Raw genomic sequence first — 11,345 nt, 5'->3', positions numbered from 1 at the left:
GAGGAGTTGGGGAGCAGAGGGGGTGGGGAGACAGTGGGAGCCGAAATCATTTTCCCTCTCATTCTGTGAGAACGCGTAGAATCGCATCTCTCCAAGTGGACGCGAGTCGGTTTGGTTTCACAACCCGATTGATTCGGTCGTGTCCGCACAGCGCCGTCCGTCCGTCCTCACGCTTCTCAGCAAGATCACCGACTTGCATTTTGTCTGTGGCAATGGGACCATAAATGACCAAATTCCATCGCATTGAAAAAAATAGAAGTAAACAAATACGACCAGTGAAGACACCTCATAAAAGAAGTGGACATGGAGACGCCGCGCAGAGGAGATACGCTATAACAGACTGAACAAACCACATCCAGGATTTACTTCTCGACTTGAACACTTTTTGAACAAGGGTTATAGAATTTTTCCTTGCTAGATTTCTTTGTTACATGCAAGCATGAACCGAAAGGAGATGAGCTCGTGTTTGAGATGCTGGAGCGTGCCGATGCTCTCTGTCCTTCTGCTTGTCTTCTTGACACCGCTGTTTGCACATGGTAAGATGTTTTTTCACATGCATATTAAATCAGCTGATCGTTAACACTCAGTAGCCTTCAAACACGAGGTGGCATGACAGAACAGCATCACAAAATGAGAATGTCGGTCAGTAGTGCAGCCACTGCTGGGTTTTGCTGTGCGTAAATCATGACTGCGCGCCGGCGGCGGCTGCTGCTGCTGATGTGCCTGGACCAGCGCCGTGGAAATGTAGGTTAAATGTCGAACTGGGAAATTTGGGGCTTCTTCCAAAATGCACATCATTAATTAACCCACATTAAACGGAAGGGACACCACAGAAAATATCTGCAAGCAATTTGCAACCATTTTTGATATTTATGACCTTAAATAATGCGCAAATTCCTCATTCCCCCTCGCTGTTTTATGCAGTAGTAGTCGTAGTAGTAGTAGTAGTAGTAGTGTAGAGTTACTGCGCTGTGATTACTCTACAGAGCAGCTGTTGTCACTATGGCAATGATGGAGGCGCACAAAGGCAGGATTAAAGCGCTAAATAATTTATGCTCGGACAGTCTCACGCAGCAAATCACACTGTTTATGCGTGTAGTTTGATTTTACGCACGGAACAAGAATGTCTTTGTTGTAATGGTCAGCCACTTGGGTTATTCGAAAGATTGTGTCGTTCTCCTCCTCCTGAGAATGCCAGAGAAGAATGGAGGACCAACCCAATGGGAGCGACTGTTTCCTTGACCAGTGGTGCGTTTAAAATTCCGATAGATCACAGAGCGTTAGAGATAGTCTCAGTGTGACGCGCGCTGTTTTTATGTAAAAAAAAAAAAAAAAGCATGAAATCATATAAATCTATTGTTTAATTCTTCACTAGTGGTTAGAAAGTCCATTGTCCATCTGACTGGACACTCAGTTTCGCCCAACAACAGGACAGGGAAAATATGGTGTCTTGGAATCTGCTAATAGGAATATGAAAATTGATGACAATTAGGGTTTGTTATTACACATTTTACTTGATGATGCCCAAAAGCTGCACTACATCAGCTGTACACCTTCGATAAAGCTGCTGTGATGGCGGCCAGTGTGGTCTTGGTCTCAGTCAGGTAAAAATGATGTCACCGGTGGCCATGCCCTTTGTTGGCTTCATGCATGTACCTGCTTTTGATTTTAGGTCGGCTCACTTCCCCCTCCAATGTAAACGAGAAGGAATTTTTTTAATTTATAAAGCAATTTTTGTAAAATGGTAATTTGAGTAGATGAAGTGTGCCACTGGCTGCCATAGAAAGCCTTTTCCAATCCATTAGGTCATTACCGGCGCGGTGTAACCTGCAGGAAAATTTGATTTGTCCCAGTAACTGATTTGATAATGTATTCACTTTCAATGCTCTGATCCGTATTTGCTGAATCGCCTTTTATTGCCACACACTTGCCATTTTCTGTGCAGAAAGATTCAGCTGCTGGTAGGGAAAAAAAGGTGTTGCCCGTCACATCTTGCCGATCAAACCATACGCTTGGGCTTTCAGTATATATTATATTCTTTTATTATGCATAATGACTGCTCTGATGTCAGTAAATGGAAAGCTGTTTTGATTTTAATCTAATTTTGTGATTATTTTTGATACATTGACCCATGCATAATTAATATCTATATATGTGCCACCTGTTACTGTGCATTGAACACTGGATTCTGATCTCAATTCCCTTGAGATTTAGAGAAGAATATCGAGATGCTTTATCCTCTAACACGGAAACCCTCGCTCGAATGATGTAATGATGTTTGCATCAATCCTCACAAATGGAATCCACCATTCTGAATCTAGGCTATTATTCCCAAATCTGCAAGTTGTGCAGTTTTAGTTAAAATTTCAATGTAATCCTGAGTACCAGCAATTAAACCTCGCTGCTCTTTGTTCCAAGGATATGATGTCATTTACACAGCTGCTTAAATTGCAGGTTGCAGTTTAGTATTAAGTCTTGTTGTGACAAATAGTGCATTTTTGTCATGAAATATGGTTGTTGTGTGGATGCATTTGTGCATTATGAATTGAATGGATTTGTAGGCAAAGGGCTGTGTATTTTCAGCTGGATCTGTTGCATTGTAGTCGAAAACAACAGCTTGCAGGTTTTAGATGGTTTTAGGTGAGCTTAATCCGATTTGCATTCATTCACAATCATTTGCTGCCAAAGAAAGTCACTGCAGTCTGTTTTCAGAGTAAGAACAAGGTGAGGAAAAATGGCATTATTGGTGATCAGATTCATTTGCTTTTCAAATATTTTGAAGGCAGGAGTTTACTGGGTCTTCATCGGATTGTTGTCTTTTAATTAATGGATTTAAAGCAACCAGAAGAAAGGGAGTGAATTATAAAGATGTGCTGTGTTAATGTGGGCTGCTGCCATTTTGTGTTTCATCAGAAACTGATCACCCCACCCCTAATGTATCTGCCGTGTGAATTCATACATGTAATGGAAAGACACCATTAGCTTATTTAATTAGCCTATCAAAGTAGAAAAATGAAAGAGAGGATATAAAATAAAAACCAGTGGGTGTGTGGATGCTAGACAATTAAGCAGCTGCCTCTTATTTATTTTTATTTATTTATTTATTGTCGAAGGCTTAGCACAAGTTTAAATTTTCTAGGTGTTTTTTATTTAAATGCATGATGTGGACATATGAATTTGATGAAGGTTTTTCGCACAGCTTATTCCAGCTCCATCGTTGCATTCACTCTGCACAGTGAGGGCAAGCTGGTTCCCATGGCAACACATCCCTCCTCCATCCCAACCACCTGTTGAGTACAAAAATGAAAAGATTTATGCAACGGGAGGTGGAGAGACGTCCAGTAGCAGCTGTCTGATTATGTCTCAAGGTCAAAAGATCTGACTGTTAATACCTGCATAATTAGTCAAGGTAAAATATTTCATGGAGGGATGGAATCCTGTGTTTTTGCACAGAAAAACTAAGGTGTTTCATAAAAGCTTATTGAATAGATGGGTTTTTGTGTTGACAACACTGATGAGTTAGATTTTTCTCTCTCTATGTTTACCACTCCTTTGCATGAATTTACTCCCTATCAGTCTTTATTTATATTTTGCACGTTTTTTTGTGTGTTTTCTTTTGTATCGCAAAGTTCTGGAGCGATGCAATGATTAAGGCGCTTCATTTGATGATTAATCTTTGGTGGCATCAGCTTCTATATATATATAATACACACACCCACACACACATCCGTTTAAAAGTTTAGGGTGAGTAATATCATATTTTTTAAAGAAATTAATACTTTTATTCAAAAAGGATGCATTAAATTCATCACAAATGACAGTAATAAAGTAAAATAAATGCTGTTCATTTGACCTTTCTATTCATCAAAGAATTCTGAAAAAATTTATATTTTCATTTTCACAGAAATATTAAGCAACACAACGACTGTTTTCGAAATTGGTAATAATAAGAAGAAATGTTTCTTCAGCAACAATATCAGAATATTATAATGATTTCTGATGGATCATGTGACACTGAAAACTGAAGTAATTTGTCACAAGAATAAATTACATTTTAAAAATCTAAAAATATTTCACAATATTATTATTTTGACTGTATTTTTGATCAAATAAATGCAGTTTTGGTGAGCATAAGAAGCTTCTTTCAAGAACATTAAATCCTACCACCCCCAAACTTTTGCACAGTAGTGTATATTTATGCTATTATAATTGTTTTTAATAAACTTTTCAAATTTTATTGTTAACTTCATTTTATTACAAAAAAGTACATTTGTAAGTAAATTATGTAAGAAAAATTGGATGTAAATTGGAAATAAGTTGACTTTACAGAAATCGCAATGTTATACTCCACCTATTATAAGATATGATTATGACAGATGACATAATAATGTTAAAGGGGTCATATGACGTTGCTAAAAAGAACATTATGTTGTGTATTTGGTGTAATGCAATTTGTTTGTTTGGTTTAAGGTAAAAAAAAAACACATTATTTTCCACATAATGTACATTATTGTTGCTCCTCTATGCCCCGCCTTTCTGAAACGCGTCGATTTTTACAAAACTCATCGTTCTGAAAAGCGAGGTGTACGCTGATTGGCCAGCTGGCCCAGTGCATTGTGATTGGCCGAATACCTCAAGCTTGTGACGGAAATGTTACGCCCCTTACCAGACTGTGATGCTGTGCCTCCCGGCACGACGAGACAAAACCAATAAAACCCATTACAAACGAGGCATTTGTTGCATCCAGTGGGGACATAATTACTGATTATAATGACTTATACTGTGTTTTTACGCGTTGCGTATCGTGCCGCGTAAACATAAAACCAAGTCCTCTATAAAATGCATCACACAGCGTCACACACTGCGGGCTTGAGTGAGCGGAGGCCAGCGGGCTAGAGTGAGGAACAGCCGGCGGATTCGACGAAGGAGCGGCCGTAGACATGTGGGGGCGTGTTAGAAGGAGCCGTTTTAGGAGGGCGTGGACAAGTCTTAACTTTTATAAATAATATCTCTTTGGATTTGAGACTTTAGTCTTTGCAACTTTACAGATCTTCTTTATGCACCAAGAGCTTGTAACACTCCAAAGAGAAAAAAAAAATTTGAAATCGCATCATATGACCCCTTTAAATGCAGCTGTTGGGTCCATGGTTTTTTCTGAGTTGTACCTCCCACAGTTTTTGCTCGGGCAGCCTGCCATCAGAAAACCATCAGACGTACAGACGAGCTGTCAGTGCTCTTCGCTGTCCTCCCTTCACTGTCTGCAGAGCTGCACAAACAAAGAGCCTGGCGTCTCCCCAAAGTCATGCAACTAAGATCCCGTGGCCATCATTCCTCCCAGCCTGGCCACCAAACAACAAGCGGCAAACCCCAAATTAACTCCTCCCCTCTGGGCTGCATTGGGGTGCCTGAGAGAAAAGGGGTAACTGAGTATTATGTAACAAGATTTGACCATCTGAGAGAAAAGGGGAAACACAAGGACCTTTTTGTGTCCGCTTTGCCTGGGGCCCCTGGTTCCTTGCTTCTGTACTGCGTCCCGTCTGGGAGGCGCATTAAATACTATGGCTGGAGATCTTTGATAAAGCCTTGGCTGTAAAGATCTGACCCAGATCTGGCTATTTAACCCACAAAATCTGCAAAACCAGCATTCCAGCTGGTGTCAAATGTTTTTATTCTTACAAAACAAATAGTCTTGACTGTCTGACCGGCTCGGCGTATTCTGTTAGAGGAAAACAGCATATGTGAAAATCCTGCTCCTAATTAGGTTAACGTCAGGTATCCATGACATACGTTTGCAAATGATTGAAGGACACTGTGCATTAACTGTTCTCACTTATCAAATTCAGACCTTCCACACCACAGTTTGGTTTTTATCCCGAATTTAATCACTGGCTGCTCTATACATGAGTCACACTAAAACACCATTATACAATTTAGCAGATACGCTAATCTGGAAATATGATTATGCTACTCAAATGAGAGCTTTATTACTTAGCATTGGCTGTGTTAATGGTGCAACGTACAGTACAGTAGAGATCGTGAATTTTAATTGCACATCTGGTTTCTATTTAGTCAGATTGATCACATCTTCCTGTATTAGTCATCATATTTTGTGTTACAATAAACACAGGATTCATTTTTACTCTGTGCAATGAAGCTTTGATATTTGTACCTTTAGTTTTTCTAATTAATTTTCCAAATCTAATTTCTGAAGGATCATGTGACACTGAAGACTGGAGTAATGGCCGCTAAAAATTCAGCTTTGCCATCACAGGAATAAATTATGTTTTAAAATATAATAGAGTAGAAAAGAATTACAACCTAAGGTTTCTAAATATCCAATTTCATGTGCTTGAGTGTGCGAAAGCTCGAATATGTTTCCCCTTATTTGTTGTATTGTGTTTGGTGTTTATGCCTCAATATCGATTTGACATCTGTGTTTGAAAGGCATGTTAATCTTGCACGAATGCAGAGACTATAATGTTACCACAAAGGAGCGCTATCAGATTCATCTCCGTCAGATTTGTCACATAAATACTACATTAGTGATTCACGCTCACTAATAAAATCCAGACCAAGCACATCTGGCCATTTTTGGGAACCTTTTTATTTTCTGGGAAGCATCTCTGTGCCAAAGATCTTAGTCTCTACTGTCACATGTTATGTCTCCGACGATACTCAATTTATTTCTTTATTGGTCACTGGTTTTAAAGTGAAAAAACACTGATGTTTTTAGAACAAAAATGTCCTGGCAATACAGAAGTAAATAAACTTTTCATCACCAGAGCTGTCAGGTAATGGCACAGGAGAATCAATGCAAATCAGCCATCTTTGGAAACAAAGGTCTTCAAGAAAGAGAGGCTATCATGTAAGTTTGCTTAGACATTTACTGCAGGATCACAGATCCACTGTGTTTTAAAACACACTTTTAGCTGAGCCTATATACTTTTAAAAAATGTGCTATTGCCATTCCAGAAATTCACACAGTTTCCTGTGTAGTGGAAGCCGCAACACATTTTTGAGCTTTTAGTCCACAACTACGAAATCTTTGTTCTTTGAATTATTTCCCAGTGGCTAAATGTCAAGTTCTGAATTCATGAAAAAGAACATAATGATAATGAATTGTACTTGAAGCTGTATTGATGTCTAAGGGACTGTTAGTCATTGAGGAAGAGACCTGCTTAACTGTATTAGTTTGGCCAGAGATGATCTTTTTAGCTCACCATTACTTCATTGGGAGTGTCTGTGTTTTTAGTCATATTCTTGGACATATTGTGAATGATTCATTTGTTTATATTATTCCAAAGGGGAACAAGTGTCTTTGTAAACTATTGTTACCTCAAAAATGACTTCTTAATAAGTTTTAGTGAAGTGTTTTTTGATTTGTTTCCAGTAAAAATATATACAAATCTATAAAATATGATACATTTGCTTTAGAAGCATATTTAGACTTGTTTTCATAGGTTGTATTTTGAGCACAAGTTTCAATATATTGCACAGTGATCAAAATGTCATTTATTCATAGTCACCAAGCAAGCCCTGTTATTTTTCAGCCACATGTCAGATAGTGGCATTTTTCACAGTCAACTTGATGGATAAAATCAAGTAACTCCTTATTATAATTTTTTTCCTTATTGAATTGATTATGAACACTGTGTTTACTTTAATTAAATTACAACATTGTTTGATTAGACCTGATAAGATGACAAAAGAATCTATGGGCTTTTCTGGTGGTCAAAGATAGTGTGTGTCTTTTTAGGTAATTGTTGCTCCGCCGGGAGCCCATATGAATCTAGTCGCGACCCATAACCCCTAATCCTGTCTTTGACAACCATGTGCATTAGTTAAATAATTGTGCCTAATCTCAAGGCTTGCTAAAGAAGTTTTTAAAGATATTGGGAAACCTACCACTGAGAAGGAAATAAGCAAAGAGTTAAATACCAGCGGCTTTTTCAATGAATGCAAAGGTTTTCATTGAGTTCTCCTAACTGTGATCTGCTCCTTTCAACAGGTAACTCTGTGGTGGGAAATGAAACCGAGGTTGATAGTGCTGTTAACGTGACCTCCTTGTCTACCGGGGATGAAGAGGAGAAGATAGAGGAGGTGTCACAGTTCACCAGCTTGTCCAGCTCCTCAGACCCGACTCGCAATGGACGAAAGTTTAGAGATGAAGAAGTAGGCAGTGGCATGCTGGAAGAGGTCTTCCAGCCAACTCCTGGAACTCCAACTTCCAGTGAAGGTGCCACAACCACTTTGGCAAGCCCAGAGATCAGCTCAGAGTCTGCTGAGACCGAAAACTTGCTTCTCCATGAGCCTGTCAGTACCTCCTTCGTGAAGGAGCATGTCACCCCCTTCATGGAGGAAGAGGAACAGGAAACGGAAGAGGAAGTGAGGCAGCAAGTGCCTACACTACCACCCTGGCTGGATGCTAAAGAAGATTTGGAGACCACCGTGTTTGACCTCGACCATGAGACGTCTCCCACAACCCCATCCCCAACTCATCCCCCTTCCCCGTCCGACGTCACCGTAGATTTCTTTGACCCCGGCTCCCGCCGCAAGAACCTTGGGCCACCGTCTCATTCCCCGCATGAGCTTCAGGGCCGTGACCCCACCTCCTGGTCCATGCCCGACAACTACGACTACATGACGCCCTACGACGACAGTGTGTCTCCCACCACTGAAGATTACCCCTACAGCAGCACTACTGACTCTTACAACGATGACATCTCCACTACTCCTCCTTCCAAACGCTTCCCTCCTCGATTGCCCTCCAACCCTGTTTTCACGCTCCCCAAAGGATCCACTGTGGGTGCAGGCCCCCGTGCTCCCCCTGGTGTGGTCGACTCAGTTAACGGCTCAGAATGTCGGCAAGGTTTTGTCCGCACCAATGGCTCCTGCAAGTCTCCATGTGACCTGCAGCCCAACTACTGCCTCAACGGAGGCCAGTGCTACGTTATGGAAGGAGCTCAAATGTTCTGCAGGTAAGCGTTCAGAAGAACCAGGTTATGCACAATGGCAAGAATTACTATTAAAGGTGCTGTATGACATTTTTGGACTGTACTAAAGCACAAAAATATAATAATACATTTGCAGATATTTAGGAAACAAGCTAAGTTCACGTACTTGTTTCTCTGAAAAACAATGCTACAGCCACTTATTCTACTTTGAAATGTGTGTTGAGTTTCAGAATGTCTGTTTTTGTTTTGGTCTGTGTGATTCCACCCACTGCCAATTTACCCAATAGTATTTTGACAGCTCGGGTTGGCAGTTGGCGGAAAACACAGCATATTGCAGCCATGGAAGCCAGCTGGGTCAGAGATCACAGATTCTACCCAACCTAAAAAACCTCGGCATCCACCTAAAAAGCTCTATGACCAGAGGCATATTAAAACAATTCATCAACGTAAAGTCTAAGGCTTGTCACCTTTAATAGTCAATTGCGCTCTTGCGTGTCCTCAAACTGGCAACCCATGAGAGTGTCGAGTTTGAGGAAGCGGGGGAGGGAGAAATAACTCTCTCCAATAAGTTTGAATTTTGACTGACCCATTTCAACCAGCTGTCAATATTACATACTGCGCCTTTAATATTGCTCATACTTATCGTTTGGTTTGTTCAGGACAGGTGTGCTGTTTCTTCTGTAGGTGATTAGACCTAGTTTTCACCAAATGGGTGAAAAAATCCTGTAGACTTATTTTGAAGGTCTCAAACCATATCTGGTGACCAGACTACTTGAGGGCGGGCTCTTCTGACTTGGGCCAGAAAGTGACCAATTAGCAATCATCCAAAACACCCTAGCAACTGCATAGCAAACATTCAGAGCACCTTAGAAACAGGGATATGTGCCGTTCCAAGTTGAATTGAGAATGCCATTCCAATTCAACTTCCTGTGGGATGTGGCCAGTTCCATTCAAATTCACACACATGAATTAAAGGGGAGCCAGTCTGAATTCTGACACCCTAGCATGAGGATGGCAGCTTTTGCATAAGCAAACACCACTGGTATTTTCTTTGGAATATGTAGTCATAAATTGGAATGAAACAGAGGGAACCTCTCGAGAAGATCAGCCCTCCCTCATGGCACATCTGGTCATGAGGGGAACTAAGGACTCTCACAAGGACAGGCCGAGTGCTGCGGAGCAGAAAGTACCACATGTTTTCCCAGATTCTTTATAAGGAAAGTTTATTAGGAAACTTCCCTCTCGTTGCCAGATTATTTTGAGCACAACTGTTTTTGCCCAAACATGTGACCTGCTTGCACACTAGTCTAGTCACACAAGTGTATGTTATGAAACCTGGTTTGTTTTCATGTGTCTTGCATTATACATACAATCCTCTCTTTTACTAGAAAAATATGATTAACAAGTCCAATTTAGAAAAATGACAATAACATCAGGTTCATTAACTTTGCTATCACTGTAAATGCATTTACCATGAAAGCAAATACAGGGCCTGTGACTGCCACTATAAAGAGGTCATCATGAGGATTATGTTTAGGCTGAAAATAAGTATGAAGAGATATGAAATTCAGCTTTTTCAAGGGTAGATTAGGTCAAAACGGAGGGAGGATGCTGCTATGCACACTGCTTCCTGAAAAGCAACTACCAGATTTTTCTTATATAAAAGTCACATACTGATGATATTTTGGGGGTTTTGATGGGTTATTCCTAGGGTAAATTAAAATCTCATGGTTTCAGTTGCTCTCAGTACTGCAGAAATGTGAAATTTAGTGTAATTCTCTCTTCACAATGTCCTCCTGACATCCAGAGGTTGTAATTCATGCCGTGATTGAGATCTGAGACCATCCTCTTGCCAGCCAGTGACCATTAAAGTCCCTGTAAAGGCAATATTAAATATGTGTTCGGAGTTTGTCACACCACAGAAAAATGTATTATTAACCACTCCAAATGATGAATGATGAAAAAATCCGCCAAGTAAATTAAAATAAGTGATCAAAATCTTGAAAAAATGGGCGGTATCCTCTGCTCTCAAACGCTGGGGGCGTGTCTGGAAGGGAGGATGAAGGCCGAGGCGGGAAATAGTCGGTTCGGCCCCATTTACCAGTAACAGTGGATTATCAGTGAATCCCAGTTGTCTCCGATGAAAGTTTATAAATTTATCCAGTGTAAAATGATCACTGCCGAGGCGTGTTGTGCCGAGCTGTTTTGTATGTTATCGGAACCAGGAAATACGCATTTCAGTGACAAAGGCATAGCTAGCTAGCAAACTGTGTAGGCTGTGTGTTACTAACGGTACTGACAACTCGCGATTGAGCGGGTGAACTGATGCGAATGTGCTCTAGTTATAGTGTTAGGGGAGGGGCCATGGCTCGGGGTCTCCCAGTGCGTCAT

General features: G+C 40.5%; 1 protein-coding gene and 1 long non-coding RNA gene across 8 annotated transcripts in view; one reads left to right on the top strand and one right to left on the bottom strand.

The window, feature by feature from the left end:
- Nucleotides 1-108: 108 nt before the first annotated feature.
- Nucleotides 109-3,558, bottom strand: LOC107719121 (uncharacterized). Its single transcript, XR_001637488.1, has 3 exons — nt 3,546-3,558; nt 2,058-2,059; nt 109-192 (listed from the first exon to the last, which is right to left on the bottom strand). It is a non-coding gene; the product is annotated as an uncharacterized LOC107719121 (long non-coding RNA).
- LOC107719119 (chondroitin sulfate proteoglycan 5-like) overlaps nt 184-11,345 on the top strand; it is a 34,127-nt gene continuing 22,965 nt past the window's right edge. For all 7 annotated transcript variants that reach the window (XM_016526465.1, XM_016526469.1, XM_016526467.1 and 4 more), the window contains exons 1-2: nt 184-536; nt 8,009-8,978. In XM_016526465.1, the coding sequence (XP_016381951.1) occupies nt 440-536; nt 8,009-8,978 (1,067 nt within the window). In that variant the 5' untranslated portion in view covers nt 184-439. The remainder of the gene's footprint in view (nt 537-8,008; nt 8,979-11,345) is intronic.

The sequence above is a fragment of the Sinocyclocheilus rhinocerous genome, unplaced genomic scaffold (assembly GCF_001515625.1).
Source record: "Sinocyclocheilus rhinocerous isolate Xijiao unplaced genomic scaffold, SAMN03320098_v1.1 scaffold1084, whole genome shotgun sequence".
Classification (NCBI taxonomy): Eukaryota; Metazoa; Chordata; class Actinopteri; order Cypriniformes; family Cyprinidae; genus Sinocyclocheilus; species Sinocyclocheilus rhinocerous.
Note: the sequence above shows the minus strand (reverse complement) of the source record. Positions and strands in the feature narration are given on the sequence as shown.